At 42.5% G+C, this 18,740-nt stretch overlaps 1 protein-coding gene and 1 pseudogene across 1 annotated transcript; one reads left to right on the top strand and one right to left on the bottom strand.

Moving 5' to 3' along the window:
- Positions 1-46: 46 nt before the first annotated feature.
- MTHFD2 (methylenetetrahydrofolate dehydrogenase (NADP+ dependent) 2, methenyltetrahydrofolate cyclohydrolase) lies at positions 47-18,373 on the bottom strand. The gene is made up of 8 exons (XM_053587806.1): positions 17,444-18,373; positions 8,624-8,808; positions 7,132-7,254; positions 6,599-6,751; positions 6,094-6,201; positions 4,337-4,429; positions 3,821-3,946; positions 47-1,265 (listed from the first exon to the last, which is right to left on the bottom strand). The coding sequence occupies exons 1-8, from the start codon at positions 17,542-17,544 to the stop codon at positions 1,102-1,104; spliced, it is 1,053 nt and encodes a 350-aa protein (XP_053443781.1). The 5' UTR covers positions 17,545-18,373; the 3' UTR covers positions 47-1,101.
- On the top strand, positions 10,791-15,205 carry LOC128583363 (protein SET-like; annotated as a pseudogene).
- Positions 18,374-18,740: the final 367 nt, after the last annotated feature.

Raw genomic sequence — 18,740 nt, 5'->3', positions numbered from 1 at the left:
AGGTAATAACTAAGACAATAGGAGGAAGACAGCATTTCAGAAAACTCATTCCACACAGATGTGTTTTATTAAAAAAGGAAAAAAAATCCTTTAATCAGAAAGTCTGATTAAATTCAATAGTAACTCAAGTTCTTCAAAATCTTTTGGGAAAGCTAACAGGGTACATCATAGACAAGCAGGCAGCTGCCGACAATTCTTTGGTGGAAAAGTAAATTGCATACTTCAACGAGCTGCCCAAATGATTATCAAACCCAAGTTTTGTCTTGCAAAAATAGGTTTCAAGATATCCCAAAGAAACCATACATACCCACTAACAATACAAAAATTGAACAATGAAATTTAAGTATATAGCAAAAGTCAAATATGACAATACACATGAATAATTTATAAAATAAGCCTTTCACTCCTAGAAAACTAAAATGAGGAGAACTCACTGATGGCTAACATACATAACATGAGGGCTAACAGCAAATGGAACAACTTAAACATTTTCCCAATGACTAAGCCACAAAAAGCTTAGGAAAACTACTAACATGTAGGTTTTCTTTCTTCCTAGCCAATTCAGTTCTACTTGGATAAATCTGGTTATCCATCAATATGTATATATCAATAAGTTAGAGCAATTTTCTCTACTCAATTACCACCATCTTTTCCCTTTCACCTTTTCTGTAATTTTCTCTGGCAACATTTTTCCTTTGGTTTGACCAGTTGACCTCAGAAGGTTTGGAACCTAAAATGAGTATCAACTCTTATCAGAATAGCACTTGGGAAATGCAATCCTAGAAAAGGCAAGTTTTTAACGGAGGTGGCTTGACAAAGTGGAGCATCCATTCTCAATGTATCAGTGTGTCCCATGTTAGTCCCTAGGTTAACGGCTGCTCTTGGCTAGATCACATGACCCAGCATGATCCTGGAATGCTCCTTGGTGAGGTACTGCAGAGCCATGTGCACAAACACCTACCCATGTAAGCTGTCAATAAATACAAAGCATCATTTTAAACCATTTCAGTAGAATAAATAAAAAAATATTGCATTTCGATTGGCCTGCTTTGCTTCTGAAGCTGCCTTGGAGTGCTATTCTTGACAAAGAAGACATGGCAGTTAATTAGTGGCTACTCCAAGCTCTTTAGACTTCAGCACCTCCCGCTCTTCAGGCCTCAGCAATTTTTTTGCAGCAATAATGGTATTCTTCATTAGCATCGCCACAGTCATGGGACCAACACCCCCAGGAACTGGAGTGATGTAACCAGCTTTTTTCTTTACTCCTACATAGAAACACAACAGTCAGGCTCCTTTAATTATGACAAAAGACATATATGTACTTTACCATATTGTGAAAGAAGCATATAAAGAAAGAAACAATATTGGCAGGTTCATACCCAGCCCCGGCCAAACTGCAACAAGAAAATAGCCAGGTGTTGGCTTATTGTACCCTCAATGAATCCCCAACAATAAAAAAAAAAAAAAAGAAAGAAAGAAACAATATTTAAAAGCACCTTCATAAACCTCAAACTTATTTAAAAATCACATCTTATCACTTAAGAGCAAAGGTTTTTGAACATACTAATGAAATAACATGCACATAATAAATAGTTGTTCAATGAATATTCATGCAAGTAAACAAACTATATTTTACCAGCCATTGTTTCCTCCACATTAAACAAATTTAAAAAGAAACACTTCAGTAGGTTAATTGTATGGGGGTCATAACTCTAATAATAATAAGCACTACTTCAATGCCTGTCTAGAATATTTTCTTAATTTAAGTATAATTTGCCCAAAGCACCAAGCAAAGTAATTTTCTGTAAAGTGAGAAGTTTTTTTAACCAAATCTTAAAGGGAAAATCCCTAAGATACCCAGCCATGGGTTTGATTGCTTACATAAAAACAGAAAACTAGAAATAGAATTATCAGCATAAAGTTCAGATAGAATGAAAGATATCCATTTTGAGAGGTTCCTGGCAGGAGGGGTGGGTGGGTGGGTAGCATATTCCAGTGTTCCCAGAATATTGGTTTTTCCTGGACCTTTTTCTTTTTTTTTAAAGACAGAGTCTCATTCTGTTGCCCTGGGTAGAGTGACGTGGCTCCTGGGCTCAAGTGATCCTCTTGCCTCAGACTCCCAAGTAGCTGGGACTATAAGCACACTCCACCACACCCCATCTAGTTTTTCTATTTTTAGCAGAGACAGGGTCCCACTCCTGCTCAGGCTGGTCTGGAACTCCTGGGCTCAGGGGATCCTCCCACCTTAGCCTTCCAGAGTGCTAGGATTACAGGCAAGAACTAACATGCTTGGACATTCCTAGACCATTTTAACTTTCCAGGTCTGTGAACTCTCCTCTCCGAGTGAAAACAAACAATTTATAACACTTTTTAAGAAACTCAATGGTTTAGGAAAACCACTTTATTAAATTTTCAGACTAGTTAAAAGTGATGAAGTTGCTTCCAGTATGAAATAAGTCTAAGGAAAAAGCAACTGAAAAGTTTATACCTTCTCTCCATAATTTTATGATATAAATACCTAAAATAATTCTAGAAATGGCTCTAACTTTAAAAGCTTTCTCTTAATTCTCGCAAAAAGCATTCCAAACAGTATTACCAAGTTAACACGAGTTTAAAAGTTGAAAGTAAATGATCTGTTCTAAATGTCCATCAAAAGATAATATTTAGGCTTGAGCGCTGGTGACGACGGCAGCAGTAGCCCAGCAGGCCCGGTGCATGGGTCCGCAGTGGCTCAGGGTCCACCCGCTGCCTGTGGTGCCAGCAGGCAGCCCGGCTCCCCCCACCCCGTCCACCTCGGCCACTGTGATTGGGTGGAAGATGGCGCTGGGCGGATGGAAATCCTAATGACAATCTCCAAATTCGTCTCCATCTGTACCATGTAATTCACCAAAATGACAAACACAAAGAGAAAGAGGAGAGGCACCCAACACATGTTCTCTAGGCCTTTTAGAAAACATGGAGTTGTTCCTTTGGCCACATACATGCAAATCTACAAGAAAGGTGATATTGTAGACATCAAGGGAATGGGTACTGTTCAAAAAGGCATGCCACACAAATGTTACCATGGCAAAACTGGAAGAGTCTATGTTACCCAGCATGCTGTTAGCATTGTTGTAAACAAACAAGGGCAAGATCCGCGCAAAGAGGATTAATGAAGAGGATTAATGTTCGTATTAAGCATATTAAGCACTCTAAGAGCCGAGATAGTTTCCTGAAACGCGTGAAGGAAAATCATCAGAAAAAGAAGGAAGCCAAAGAGAAAGGTTCCTGGGTTTCTTCCCTGGGAAGCCAAGAGAAAGGTTCAGCTGAAGCGCCAGCCTGCGCCACCCAGAGAAGCCCACTTTGTGAGAACTAACGGAAAGGAGCCTGAGCTCCTGGAACCCATTCCCTATTAATTCATGGCATAATAAGCATATAATACAGCACACAAGAGTACTAGTGGACCCATGTTTTTAGGTACAAGAACCTATTTATTCCCCATGAGCTCATGGCATAATATGTGTACAGCATAGCACACAGGATAACCAATAGTCCCCATGTTAACAGTGATACAAGGTGCTGGAACCTATTTCCCATGAATTCAAAAGTCAATCAACACTTTGTCACATTCAATGGCAAGGTGCCTCCCTGAGCTACTGGAACCTCTTCCCCTATGAATTCATGGCATGGTAAATACAAATAATAGTATAAAAATGTTTCTTGATCTTTCACTACAAGTGTGGTTTTTTTTCCCCCCAAAGAAGTATTAAAGCAAATTTTAATGTGTCCTAAAAAAAGATAATATTTATTGATTTTTTTTTTTTTTAATTATACCATTTACCTTCAAAATCCACATCTCCAACCAACTTGGGTTTAGCAGTTATGGGATCTTGAACTCTGTTTATTCCCACATCTATGACTGTTGCTCCTTCCTTGATCATATCTGCTGTGATCAGATTTGGAATGCCTGAAAACGGAGATAGTAATAATTAACTTAGTACTGAAAAGAAGATTCTACCTGTCAGATTCCTATCTAATTTCAATTTTGAGAGTCTTAGAAGAAAAAATTAACATGTTTTATAAAAAACCTATTAAAAATATTAATTGAGGAAGCATTTAAACTTCATATAGCAAACAGGAATCTTTTGAGGTTTCAGGAATAACATTCACCCATCCAGGCTATATAATGGAATGCCAGAAACCAATATTCCAACCACAACTCTATACTCATCTGTGCAGGCAGCTCCAAGTATCATGAAAATGATGAAGGGAATAGCAGTCAGGTAGGCAAATTCTAAAATGTACTACCTCATTCTTCTGAGGTGAAGTCTTTCCTTCCCTCTCCCTGTATTCTAACCTGCAGCAGATACTACTATATCTGCCAGAATCGTATGTTTCTTCAACTGCTCTTTGGGAGTGTATCGGTGGCATATAGTAACAGTGGCATCACCTATGGAAAAAAAAAAAACAGATATCATGATTTCTGAATCAAAGCTGGGATTAGAGTAGGTCTTAACTAGTCTAGTCATGGTAGAAATTCAACATCTCTGAAAAATAATTGACTTAATTAATACTTATGTCTTATTTTCTGGACAGCTAATTGTCATTTACATTTTAAAACACACAATTTCGGGTGGCGCTTGTGGCTCAGTGGGTAGGGCACCGGCCCCGGCCAAACTGCAACAAAAAAATAGCCGGGCATTGTGGCAGGCACCTATGGTCCCAGCTACTCGGGAGGCTGAGGCAAGAGAATCGCCTAAGTCTAGGAGTTGGAGGTTGCTGTGAGCTGTGTGATGCCACAGCACTCTACCAAGGGTGATAAAGTGAGACTCTGTCTCTATAAAAAGAAATAAAAAAAATATAAAATTTCTTGTAGCCATTGGTTATAACTCTACTATTTGTAGCCATATATGTATAACTAAGTTTATTCCTTATCCAATTTAACTTTAGTCTTTCAAGAATTTTACCTTTAAAAAAAAAGAAAAGAGGGCGGCGCCTGTGGCTCAAGGAGTAGGGCACTGGTCCCATATGCCAGAGGTGGCGGGTTCAAACCCAGCCCTGGCCAAAAACCACAAAAAAAAAAAAAAAAAGAAAAGAATTTCACCTTTTCTAAGGAAAATGTCACTAAAATTACTCAAGGTTTGATTCTTTTTTTCCCCCAACTCTTGTAAGTTGACCACCCAAGGGACTGTAACAAACTGGTCAACATATGGAGGTTGTCACCACAAGGAACCAGGCTCATTCTACACTGAGTACACATACACATCTGGCCTATGAAAATTAGATCAACTTAAGAAGTTGGTTAATGTAGGGAGGTGGTCAACTGTGTTGAAAGAGCAAAAAATATAGTTTTGTCATTACTAAATATTTCTTTTTTTTTTTTTTTTTTGTAGAGACAGAGTCTCACTTTATGGCCCTCGGTAGAGTGCCGTGGCCTCACACAGCTCACAGCAACCTCCAACTCCTGGGCTTATGCGATTCTCTTGCCTCAGCCTCCCGAGCAGCTGGGACTACAGGCGCCCGCCACAACGCCCGGCTATTTTTTTGGTTGCAGTTTGGCCGGGGCTGGGTTTGAACCCGCCACCCTCGGTATATGGGGCCAGCGCCTTACCGACTGAGCCACAGGCGCCGCCCTACTAAATATTTCTGATACAATTATATAAGGTCATTAATACAGTAATCAACATGATAACTAATTTATAAGGCCCTTTCTTGGACAACTTGATAAAACTTGATACATTACAGACATATCAATTTAATGCTTTACAATGGTCTCAGATCTTTTGGACCAAATGTCACAGAGCAGGATACTACCCTTGAATAAGAACTGTTACTTAGCTCCAACTATCGAAGCCATAACTGAAAATTTCTAATTACCTATAACCATGCTTATACTCAAAACTTTATTTCTGAAGCTAGTTCCATAATAAATGAGTAATAAAGAAACTCTGGTGACACTGAGTACAGCTTCTCCACAAAAGTTACTCCCTAAATACCAGTTAACAAACAACAAATACAAAATATAACAAAGTTAATACTTCCAAACATCCATAGGACGGCCTCCATGGTTCTCACATACAGAAGAGGATGCTGCTCTAAAAGCAATTTCCTTACCTCCAGGACGTTCATGTGCCCCATCTGTGTGTAGTAACATTGCAATAGGCATCCCAACATTTTTTGACCTTCCAGCCACAACCACATTCTTCCCTAGGGTTGGAATACCTATAAAAATTTGTGTATATTTGCATTAAATGTAGTGCCAGTCCATTTTAGAATTAGCAACAAGGAAAAGGAAAACAGATGGCCTAGAATACAAATCCAATTTTGACAATGAAGTCACTAAGCTTCATCAGTCAATTGGAGCTATCGCTTGCTATGTACAGTGAGGGCTAAAAGAAAATAGGAGAAAGCACTCTGTAAGCTACAAAATGTTATATGAATGTGCACGACCCCTATTCAATCTTAAGTTTCCTTCACTGAGGCTTCTGGATTAAAGAGCAAAAAAGCCATAGGCAACTGCTAAGAGAGGCAATCTCTGGGGAATAAGACAGAATTTTTACATTTTCAAGTGCCACTAGTATAATACTAACACAGACATGCAAATCTGGAATATACCTACCAGTTCGCTTAATTATTTCCCACACACCCCATGGGGTAGCCGGTAACATGGAATACTGGTCCAAACACATTCGGCCTACATTGATCACATGAAAGCCATCAACATCCTTGTCTGGAGAAACAGCATTACAGATCTTTCTCTCATCAATGTGCTCTGAAGAAGAAATAAGCATGGTGGTCTGAAAGCACTGTTGCATAGTTAGCACTACTTAACAGATTATCTGGAGTTTATGATTATATGATTTACTTCATCTGCACAGAAGGAACTCCCATCAAGCAAAGATAAATGCCAACATTAAAGCCAATATCCTCTTATCCAACTGCTTCCCCCACTGATCTTTGCATCAAGATCTCAATGCTAAATCAGAGGGTAATTGATATTTTGAGTAGCTTTGTCTCATGTTTAATTAAATATTCACTCTTTTGAGTTTACCTTCCTTTTAAGTCAAATTTGCATGAGGAACCAGGTATAATAAGCAACAAGTCCTCTCTATTCCTCAGAAATCATTTTAAATGGCAGAGTCCAAAACTCACCTGGGAGAGGCAGCTGAACAAGGAGGCCATCTACATTATCATCATTATTCAGCTTATTAATTAAATTCAATAATTCTTCCTCTGAAATTGATGCTGGTTTCACAATTGTCTCACTGTTGATTCCTATTATAAGATAATTTTGAGATTAAAAAAAATATTGAGGCAAAAAAAATATATTGAGGCATTTGATGAGCACTGCTATTGCCTGCCATGTTCTGCTATCACACAAGTTTTTTTATCATCCCATCTACTCTACTTGGGAGAACCTGAGTCAGTTCAAAAGGAACCTAAAAAGTCACCTCACAAATGTATACACTAGACAATACTAGCTAAATACTTTCTATACCTTATTCTATACAATTCTCATTAATCCAGAGAGATTAAAAAATAATCCAGGTGGTGCCTATGGCTCACCGGTCCCATGTACCAAGGGTGGCGGGTTTGAACCCAGACCCGGCCAAACGGCAACAAAAAATGGCTGGGCATTGTGGCGAGTGCCTGTAGTCCCAGCTACTTGGCAGGCTGAGGCAAGAGAATCAGCTAATCCCAAGAGCTGGAGGTTGCTGTGAGCTGTGATGCTACAGCGCTCTACTGAGAAGGACTAAGTGAGATTCTGTCTCTAATAAATAAATAAATAAATAAAAAACAATCCACTAGTGATGTAGCCGAGCTTTCAAAGTCCTTATTCTTGACACGATACCATGCTACTTCCAACTGTCTTAAAATACGATGGCATACTATTTTCTAGGGCTTTCTAAAGGTTTTCAACTAAAATGGCAGAAGGCCTCAACCCTCACTGGTAAAGCACAGTGCACACCAAGGGCTCATGGGCCAATGACTCCACCCAAACAAATAATGGGTTTCACAGCCCATCAGAAGGAAAAGGAACCTGGCGCTCAGACCACTGACCCACTAGGAGCAGGCAGAGGCATATCTGAGTCCACCCTAGGACCTAGAACACACACCTCTCATCACCCAGACTGAACAGCTTCTAAACTGCATGATTGCCTTTGGAATCAATTGATGAAGAACTCGAAAGCCATTCCCAGAAGTCAAAGTCATTTCCTTCAAATCTATGACTATGCTCTTGACCACATCACTGAGATCTCCTAATACCATTATTACTCAATTCTTCCCCTACTGCTTCAAACTGCCAATGCCCAAACACCTCAGACTGAGACTCATTATTGCTCAAGGAAAGCAGGTAAAATGTGGTCAAGGTCACCTGTTGAATGTTAAGACTAAGAACAGAATTTAGCTTATATTCTAGAAGACACAAAGAATGCCAACCATGTTCCTCCTGTCCTAGTCTATAAAACTCCCTGATGGACACAGCCTGATTTCCTTATGATGAAGTTTTGGATACAGTTCAGTCATATCAGCCTCCTCTCCTTGGGTTTTCTGATTAGAAAAAGGAATCATAAATTGCAATAGAATTTGTCTCACATAAATCTCAATTTAATAGCAGTCGGAGTTTGAGAGTGACACATACCCACAGCTGCAGCTGCTCTGGTTTTGTTGAGGACATAGGAGTGACTTGCAGGATTCTCTCCGACCAGAATCACGCTCAGGTAGGGTCGTTTGTTGCCGGAGGCCACCCACTCTTCCACCTCCTGCTGCACTTCCTGCTTGATCTGCTGGGCCAGCTTTCTTCCAGATATGACCACAGCTTCATGTCTGCAGAAAGCAACAGAGTTACAAAACCGAAGAGCTGGGGCGGCGCCTGTGGCTCAGTCGGTAAGGCGCCGGCCCCATATACTGAGAGTGGCCGGTTCAAACCTGGCCCTGGCTGAACTGCAACCAAAAAAAAATAGCTGGGCGTTGTGGCGGGCGCCTGTAGTCCCAGCTACTCGGGAGGCTGAGGCAAGAGAATCGCTGAAGCCCAGGAGTTGGAGGTTGTTGTGAGCTGTGTGAGGCCACGGCACTCTACCGAGAGCCATAAAGTGAGACTTTGTCTCTACCAAAAAAAAAAAAAACAAAAAAAACGAAGAGCTTGAATTTTCGTAGAAAACAAAGCTCAGGGGTGGCACCTATGGTTCAGTGAGTAGGGCACGGGCCCCATATACCGAGGGGGGAGGGTTCGAACCAGGCCCTGGCCAAACTACAACAACAACAACAAAAAAAAAATAGCCGGGCGCCTGTAGTCCCAGCTACTCAGGAGGCTGAGGCCATAGCACTTTTACCGAGAGCAACAAAGTGATACTCTGTCCCTAAAAAAAAAAAAAAGAAAGAAAACAAAGCTCAGGCTACAAAAAGTTGTTATTATAAACCAAAAACTTAAAACACATGGTGCCTAATCGGGGGGACAACTGAAATCTGAAGGACAGACTGGAAGAGGTAAATTTGTATCCAGTGCCATGTTTTAGTGAGATAGAGTTGATAGAAATAGCTACTGTCACTTATCTGAAGCTCAGAGAGTTTAAGCAACTGACAGCTAGTAAGTTCTTGTCCAAGTTGGCTCTAGACGGTTGGTTAACTGCTACACCACCCTGCCTCCTGATCATTGCTGAAGGGCAGGCTTCAAAAGAAAAAAAGCTTTCACAGTTTCAATTTGCCTTTCTGTAACTCCTCAGCACTGTAAAGTTAAACAATTTGTCTTTAGGCTTGTATGCCATTTGTAGTTGTCATTTTGCCTGTGTTGTTAGCTTTAGTCATTTAGCCGTGTTTCAAATCATTTCCCAGTCAGGCAAATGGCTTTTAATTTTGATGGTAACATAAATATATAAATTATGTTATATAGTTAAACCAACTAACAATATACTAAATGGGTTAAGTTTCAAAATGTCCACCACTCCCCACACCTGCTTCTGGGGAGACTTTCCTGCTAAGAGGGGGAAAGGAAGAGAGGAGGTCCTTCTCCTAGGGAGGGGTGTGCTCTTCCTCAGGACCCACTGAGCCAAACGAAGCTGACCGACTGAGTGGGAATGAGTATCTGATACTAAGGGCAACCATTTCTAGGTGGGTGTAAAAGCTTAGTCCAATAGGGGCACAGTGAGAGTTAACTGAATCAGGAAGAGCTTCCCCGGCACCTGAAACCAGAACCACAGGAGAACTGTAGATGGGAAAGCAGAAGACAGACACAAAAAGAACAGACAGAACAGTAGTCACATCAATGGGAGACAATTAGAGCAAGAACTCAGAACAGTGTTGCTGGAGATGGGGCAATGAGAAAACTTGAGATCTAGAAGACACTCCAGTTCTTAAAGCCCCGTGCAGATCTCCAAAAGGCTGGCTCTTCCCAACAGGACTGGTTATGTTGTCTTTCCTGGGTTCTATAAAGCCCAAGGGTGGAAAATTCCACTTTTCTTATTTCCACAATGGTCTTTACAAAAAAGTGCCTTTTACTGAAAATATGGTTAAGCATCTCTTCCTTAAGCACAAAGATCCATGAAAACAAGTCTTTCCTTTTTGATTTCTGTCCTTTGGTGTCCTCTGAGGACTAACTACTACAACCTAAAGAGCAATGAAACATCCATGACACATATTTAATTCTCAGGGATAACATTAAGGTATTGAACATCCTGTATGGTCAGATAGGACTTAATTCTGAAGGCCACTGCTAATTAAAATGGAATTTTAAAGCTTTAACAATCTTTGTTTTCAATGTCTGCTTTTTATATGCATTATGATTAAATACCTACTTTAAGCCAAATCTCAACATGTTAGGTAGGTATAAATCAATAATTTTATATCTAAACTTTACATTAATCCGTATTATACCTTGTTAAGTATTAAAATCTCATAATTTTTTATCAAATCGAATTTTACTCAGATTTTACATAATAACACTAGTACAGCACAACGTATATAATATCATTTAACTTATACCCATGGTCTATTAAGGAATAGAAAACATGTTAATATTCACAAATCCATTTCAGAAATAGAATTGAAGAGGACTTCATTAAAAAGGGCTCTGCATGGGCAGTGCCTGTGGCTCAAAGGGTAGGGCGCTGGCCCCATATGCTGGAGGTGGTGGGTTCAAACCCAGCCCCAGCCAAAACCTGCAAAAAACAAACAAACAAACAACAACAAAAAAAAAGGGCTCTGCCGGGAGGTGGCTGGGGAGAGCGAGCAGCGAGCTGGAGCGCGGAGCGCGAGTGAGGGATCCCAGCCGCCTGCCGCCCGCCGCCCGCCGCCCGCCGCCCGCCGCCCGCCGCCGCCTGCCGCCCGCCGCCGCCTCCCCTCCGTAAGCAGGAGCCCCGACCCGGCCGGCCCGCCGCCCCAGCCCCTCCCCCGCGGGCAGGCTGCAAGGACAGCGCGCGCGAGCGAGCCAGGGGGAGGGAGAGCGACCGAGCGAGCGCCAGGAGGAGGCGGCCGGACCTAGCGAGCGCCCGCGCGTGTGGCGTGAGGGGAAGCCACCTGCCCGCCCCCTTCGCCTTCCCTTCTCTCCCCCTCCCGGCTCCCACCACCCACCCACGGCGGAGCAGCACCAGGTCGGCGCCTGCGGCCAAAGTCAGTAAAAAGGAGCTCAACTCCAAACACGACGGGGTGAGGAGACCTCAGAGAAAGAACAGCAGGAAGCAATTGAACATATCGATGAAGTACAAAATGAAATAGACTTAATGAACAAGTCAGTGAGGAGATTTTGAAAGTAGAACAGAAATATAACAAACTCCGCCAACCATTTTTTCAGAAGAGGTCAGAATTGATCTCCAAAATCCCAAATTTGGGGGTACATTTGTCAACCATCCACAAGTGTCCCTGCTGCTTGAGGAGGAGGATGAAGAGGCGCTGCATTATTTGACCAGAGTTGAAGTGACAGAATTTGAAGATATTAAATCAGGTTACAGAATAGATTTTTATTTTGATGAAAACCCTTACTTTGAAAATAGAGTTCTCTCCAAAGAATTTCTTCTGAATAAGAGTGGTGATCCGTCTTCAAAGTCCTCTGAAATCAAATGGAAATTTGGAAAGGATTTGACGACGTTCCAGTCAAACACAGAATAAAGCCAGCAGGAAGAGGCAGCATGAGGAACCAGAGAGCTTCTTTACCTGGTGTACTGACCATTCTGATGCAGGCGCAGATGAATTAGGAGAGGTCATCAAAGATGGTATTTGGCCAAATCTATTACAGTACTACTTGACTCCTGATATGGATGCTGAAGAAGGAGAAGAAGATGAAGATGAAGATGAAGGTTTGGAAGATACTGATGAAGAAGGGGGTGATGATGAAGGTGAAGAAGATGAAGATGATGATGAAGGGAAGGAAGGAGAGGAGGATGAAGGAGAAGATGACTAACAGAACACTGATGGATTCCAACCTTTTTAAAAATTTTCTCCAGTCCCTGGGAGCAAGTTGCAGTCTTTTTTTTTTTTTTTCCTCTTATGCTCAGTCACCCTGTTCTTGAGGTCTCTTTTCTCTACACCATGATTCTCAACTTATTTTGGGGGGAAATACCTTGAGCAGAATCCAATGGGAAAAGAATCTCTACTCGTTTCTGTTCCATATTCATTTTTATCCCTTCCTGTCTCAACAAAAACTGTATGGAAGCAACACTTCCGAGCTCTGTGGGAAAAAAAGAAAAACCTGCTCCCTTCGCTCTGCTGGAAGCTGGAGGGTGCTAGGCCCCTGTGCAGTAAGTAGTGCATAGAATTCTAGCTTTTTCCCTCCTTTCTCTGTATATTGGGCTCAGAGAGTACACTGTTTCTATCTGAATATGGACAATTAGCATTTACCAACATGTATCTGCCTACTTTCTCTTGTTTAAAAAAAAAGAAAGAAAAAACTTTAAAAAATGGGGTATAAAAGGTCAGCAGAGGGTGGGTTTGAGATGTTCGGGTGGGTTAAGTGGGCATTTTGACAACATGGCTTCTTCTTTGGCATGTCTAATTGTGATGTTTAATGGACATCCTTGCAGTTTAAGATGACACTTTTAAAATAAATTCTCTCCTAATGATGACTTGAGCCCTGCCACTCAAATGGGAGAATCAGCAGAACCTGTAGGATCTTATCTGGAATTGACATTCTCTATTGTAATTTTGTTCCTGGTTATTTATAAATTTTCTTTTTGTTTCACTGGAAAGGAAAGATGATGCTCAGTTTTTTTTTTTTTTTTTGTGGTTTTTGGCCGGGGCTGGGTTTGAACCCGCCACCTCCGGCATATGGGACTGGCGCCCTACTCCTTGAGCCACAGGCACCGCCCGGTGCTCAGTTTTAAACGTTAAAAGTGTACCAGTTGCTTTGTTACAATAAAACTGAATGTGTACACAAAGAAAAATAAATAAATAAATAAAATAAAAAGGGCTCTGCCCATAAAAATAGGCCTGGCAACATTCCTGATATATATTAGTCTCTGAAATACCTATCCCAAGCCAGGAATACATTTTCAAACTGGGGGACACAACAGAGTTGAAGTAGTGTCAGTCATTTATATTGAATGAAATAAAGTACCAGGCATATTTGTTCGATAAAGCTAATTTCTTCCTCTCTTGACTTTATATGTATATATACAATGTCCATAAAGTGGTCTATTTTAAATTACACACAAATTTTATGGACACTCTTTATACACATACACATATATACCCTTAATATATAACAGATATATTTATACATACTCATAAGGAGATATGTATAGATAGATAGATATAAAAGTATATATACTATATATACTCAGTGAGGACTTGGCTTGCATTGCATAAAAAAATTCTTTTGAAAGCAAAGAACTTAGATAAAATGGTAGCAGCACATTCAGATGAAATTGATATACTAAAGTTAAGCACACAGAGTCCTGGGAAAAGCCAATGTTCCAAGTCACAATCTTTGCTTCCAGGTTCTGGATGTTATGCCAATTTGCTTTAAAAAAAAAAAAAAACTGTCAAAGAGTAACACAAACCAAAAACAAAGCCACAGTGCAATATAACTGTTTAGACTTCTTCTGCTTCCCACAACTCTGTAAAAAATGGAACACAGCCTTGGGAGTAAGTTATTAACAAACTTCCCATCATCTCTTTGGCCAATGGGCAGATAAAGTAACTGCTACCTCAAAATAAATAGGGCAGTGGAGACTCAGCTCAATCCCACACAAATTACAATTACATTAGCTAAAATTTATCTATGAATTAAATGCTTTCAGAGATGTATTTAGATAAATACCCATTAAAATAATCAATCAACTGGGTGGCACCTGTGGCTCAGTAAGTAGGGTGCCAGCCCCATATACCAAGAGTGGTGGGTTCAAACCCAGCCCCGGCCAAACTGCAACAAAAAAATAGCTGGGCATTGTGGCAGGCACCTGTAGTCCCAGCTACTCAGGAGGCTGAGGCAAGAGAATCGCCTAAACCCAGGAGTTGAAGGTTGTTGTGAGCTGTGACGCCACAGCACTCTACTGAGGGTGATAAAGTGAGACTCTGTCTCTTAAAAATAAAATAAAATAATCAATCAACAGACTAGAAAGAAGTCAAGACACTGTTTAAAATTCAAGTCAGTAGTATCTTAGCTTTCCTCTTAATTCAACAGCTCACAATATTGTAATTTTGAAAAATAATAGTTTTCTTTTCTTTCTTTCTTTTTTTTTTTTTTTGAGACAGAGTCTCACTCTGTGCCCTGGGTAGACTGCCATGGCATCCTAACTCATAGCAACTTCAAACTCTTGGACTCAAGCAATCCCCTTGCCTCAACCTTGCAAGTAGCTGGGACCATGGGAGCCAGCCAACAAGCTTGGCTAGTTTTTTCTGTTTTTAGTAGAGACTGGGTCACTTTTGCTCAGGCTTATCTCAGAACTCCTGAGCTCAGACAATCCACCTACTTCAGCCTCCCAGAGTGCAAGGATTACAGGCATGAGCAATAGGGCCAACCAATATAGTTTACAATTCATAATCAAGTTATTTGAGAAAGAATTGTGTTATGTACTAATTAATGGGACCAGTCATGAGTAAGAAATGCACAAAGGGGAATGAAACCAACATCTATTAAACACTAAGTATTTTGCTAAGACTTGTTTTTTGAAACAGTCTCACTTTGTCACCCCAGGTAGAGTGCCACGAGGTCATCAAAGCTCACTGCAACCTCCAAGTCCTGGGCTCAAGTGATCCTCCTGCCTCGACCTCTCACTAGGATTACAGGTGTGAGCCACCCAGCCAGGCCTAAGACTTTTACATACAATTATGATCCTGTGGCTATTCCATGTATAATAACTCTGATATACAGAAAAGAAAACTGAGGATAATAGAAACAAAATTCAAATGCAAACTTCTGCCTCCAAAGTACATTTACCCCAACATTATTATCTCCTAGGCAACAGTACTCTCTTTCCAACCATGAGGTTTATGGTCCTGAAACACTTTTACTAACTAAAAATAAGAATACATGCAGATTCATATATTTTAAAAGATACAACTGTTTTACATTAACCCACCCAGCAGTAAGAAAAGCAATACATGGAAACTGTAAATACCAAATGTGCAGTAAAGATACTATGGATTGTCCTCAGACGTGAGGGGCCTACTTGTTCATTCAGAAAGGCAGGTGAAAAGAACATTTACTGGAGAGTGTAAGCTAAGTGATCTAGATCTTCAGGTAATGAATTAGAGGATCTTTAAAAATCTCTTTTCTTTCTTGAAAGCCTAGAAAAGGTCTTGTCCCCAGGCACATGCAGCTAGCACTCAGGAAGAGGGGAGAGAGAGAACAGATAGTAATGAAAGATGGGGTTGGAAAGGCAGGTCGGCATCTGACTAAGGAATGTCCCTTCCAAATCTTCCTTCAAGAACTCATTAATAATATACATTCTGTGCTCCAACAAGCAGCACTTTGAAAATGTTTCTAATGGCATTTTTACAGAGTGGAAAACTACATGTGTTTTGTTCCTTAACAGGAATGTGAGTTCCACTAAGGAAAGAAGAGTTTTCTCTAACTTTGCACAGCCTAGCAGTGTCTGGCACAGGGAACATCTGCTGGAAAAAAAGAAGGGACTTCTGGCTCAGTGGCGTTGACCAGTGTTAGGGCGTAGGCTACATACACCGGGGCTGGCGGGTCCAAACCCAGCCCCAGCCTGCTAAACAAGAATGACAACTGCAACAAAAAAAATAGCCAGGTGTTGTGGCAGGCACCTGTAGTCCCAGCTACTTGGGAGGCTGAGGCAAGAGAATTGCTTAAGCCCAAGAGTTTGAGGTTGCTGTGGGCTGGGATGCCACAGCACTCTACCACGGGCGACACAATGAGACTCTGTGCCAAAAAAAAAGGGGGGGGGAGGGACTTCCATTATAAGGCACAGGGCTCCAGCAATACAAACGCTCTAAATATTTACAGGAAAAAGGCTACACAGATTTAGGGAGAGAAATCACAGCCTTCCAAAAGACCCTTCAACCTAGGTTTAAATATAGGAGTTTGAGGTCCAGAAAGATCAGGAAAAATAAGCCTCTTTGAGGAAATGCTAATAGAGCTTTTCCATTCCTCCTTCTGGGTTATTTTTTCTATTTTATTTTTATTGAGGCAAAATACACATAACATAAAATTTACCATCTTAACTATTTTTTAAGCGTACGGTTCAGTGGTATTAAGCACATGCATAATGTGCAACCATCAGTTCCATTCACCTGCAGAACTCTTCATCTTGTAAAAGTGCAACTCTATACCTACTCATGAAACAATAACTCTGCATTTCCCCTTTCCCCATGGCCTGGCAATCTCCTGGGTATTCACCATCCCAAGTTACCCAGCCTGGCACTGACCGACTCAGGGGTGAGCTGCAGTCAAAGCCTTGGTGACCACAGTACATTCATTATGTAGACGAGCAAGGGGCAGACTGAAGAGCAGCGCGAGCCACACCCACCCCTCGGAGGCGGAGCCAGTGCGGGTACCCAGCGAGCAAGCCGGCTCCGGGATTTCATCAGACTGCACCAACCCTCTCCGCCGCTAGGGTCCCGGGAAGGATCTGCTGGATGCAGGTTCTCTTTCTGAACCCTTCGTGGCGCTCACGAAAGGGTCTTCCACTGTCACTAAGACAACTCTCACTATCACGGCCCGGCACCGGCCGCTGGTTTCTGGCTGGCCACCTTCACATACTCCCGCGTAAATGGGACGCCCCTGGGCTCGCTCCGCTCTGTTGGTTGTTGCTCCGCTCTGTTGGCCCCGTCTCGCCTGAGGACTGGCCCCAAGATGCCTCTAGACGCTCCAAGCACGCGCGAGACCGGCTCCCTCGAAAAGCTGGTTCCTGGTACCAGCCCAGCCCGCCACACCCCTCTCAGCGGCCACCGCTGGGGAGAGAGGCTCAGGAAGAACATCCCTTGGCGCCCCTCGGGAACCCGGTCTGGCCAGCATCCTCGGTTTTCCTGGAGTTTCTACACTGAATCAGCTTCCCGATCCACTTACCGAACTGCCGCAAGATGGAAGGGGCGATGGCGGAGAGGACAGCTGTGCGCGGGCCGGAACAGCCGAGTGGCCAGCGCGGATATGAAGGAACTTGCAGCCATAGCCCCTGCCGATGCCCGTGTCAGGAGGGAAGCGCGCGCGAGCGCGGCGCGGTTATACCGCCACCGCGTGGCAGGCCCCGCCTCCCACCCGTACCCATTGGTCTCTGTCCCACGCCACTGGCTGTCTGTTGGGCCGGCTGGAGCTGAAGGAGCCAATCGCTTGTCTTCCTTAAACGTAAGCAAACCCCGGAAGAGCCTTGCTTTTGATTGGAGCAAAGAAGAGCCAAGAGCTCGGCCCTGCAAGGCTCGGGAGCCTCGGTAACACGTGGTGATTGGCTGAGAAAGTCAAGCCCCTGCCAGGCTCCGCTAGTGTCACCGACGCCCCGCCAACACCGGTGAAAGTTCATTCATTCATTCATAGAACCAATATATCTGAGCGCCTACTGTGTGCCAGGCACTGTAAAGCCAAAGGACAGAGTACCAACAAATGAATGTAGAAGGATTGACGAAATTATAAAAATCACCATTTGGCAAAATCATAGTAAAATCTGATTCAGAGTCACCAGTGGATGTCAAAACCACTGGGTGAAATTTAAATGCAGAGTTTGGGGGCCCGTAGCTTAGTGGTTAGGGCGCTGGCCGCATGCACAGGGGCTGGTGGGTTCGAACCTGGCGGGGCCTGCTAAACAACAACAACAAATAGCCAGGCGTTGAGGCGGGGGGCCTGTAGTTTCAGCTACTAGGGAGGCTGAAGCAAGAGAATCTCTTGAGCCCGAGTTTGCAGTTGCTGTGAACTATGACGTCACAGGACTCTACAGAGGGCGACAAAGTGAGACTCTGTCTCAATTTAAAAAGGAAAAAGAAGGGTGGCGCCTGTGGCTCAGTGAGTAGGGTGCCGGCCCCATGTACCGAGGGTGGCGGGTTCCAGCCCCAGCTGAACTGCAACCAAAAAATAGCCGGGTGTTGTGGCGGGCGCCTGTAGTCCCAGCTGCTCGGGAGGCTGAGGCAGGAGAATCGCAGAAGCCCAAGAGCTGGAGGTTGCTGTGAGTCCTGTGACGTCCTGGCACTCTACCGAGGGCGGTAAAGTGAGACTCTGTCTCTACAAAAAAAAAAAAAGAAAAAAGAAAGTTGGATGCAGAGTAAGACATTTACCTATAGGGTTGTCAGATCCATCAAATGAAAATACAAGGCACCTAATTAAGTTAGAATTTTAGATAAACAATTTTGGAAAATCATAGTTATACTTTAAGAAGTAT

This window comes from Nycticebus coucang, chromosome 4 (assembly GCF_027406575.1).
Source record: "Nycticebus coucang isolate mNycCou1 chromosome 4, mNycCou1.pri, whole genome shotgun sequence".
Taxonomy (NCBI): domain Eukaryota; kingdom Metazoa; phylum Chordata; class Mammalia; order Primates; family Lorisidae; genus Nycticebus; species Nycticebus coucang.
This window is presented reverse-complemented; position numbering and strand designations above follow the sequence as displayed.

Bases quoted from the DNA above. Each gene is read 5' to 3' on its own strand.
- MTHFD2 (XM_053587806.1), bottom strand. From the start codon at position 17,544: ATGGCTGCAAGTTCCTTCATATCCGCGCTGGCCACTCGGCTGTTCCGG. The intron at 7,255-8,623 runs GTATGTGTCACT...ATCTTATAATAG, and splicing joins CAGAGCAGCTGCAGCTGTGG to GAATCAACAGTGAGACAATT. The intron at 4,430-6,093 runs GTAAGGAAATTG...TTTTTTCCATAG, and splicing joins GGCACATGAACGTCCTGGAG to GTGATGCCACTGTTACTATA.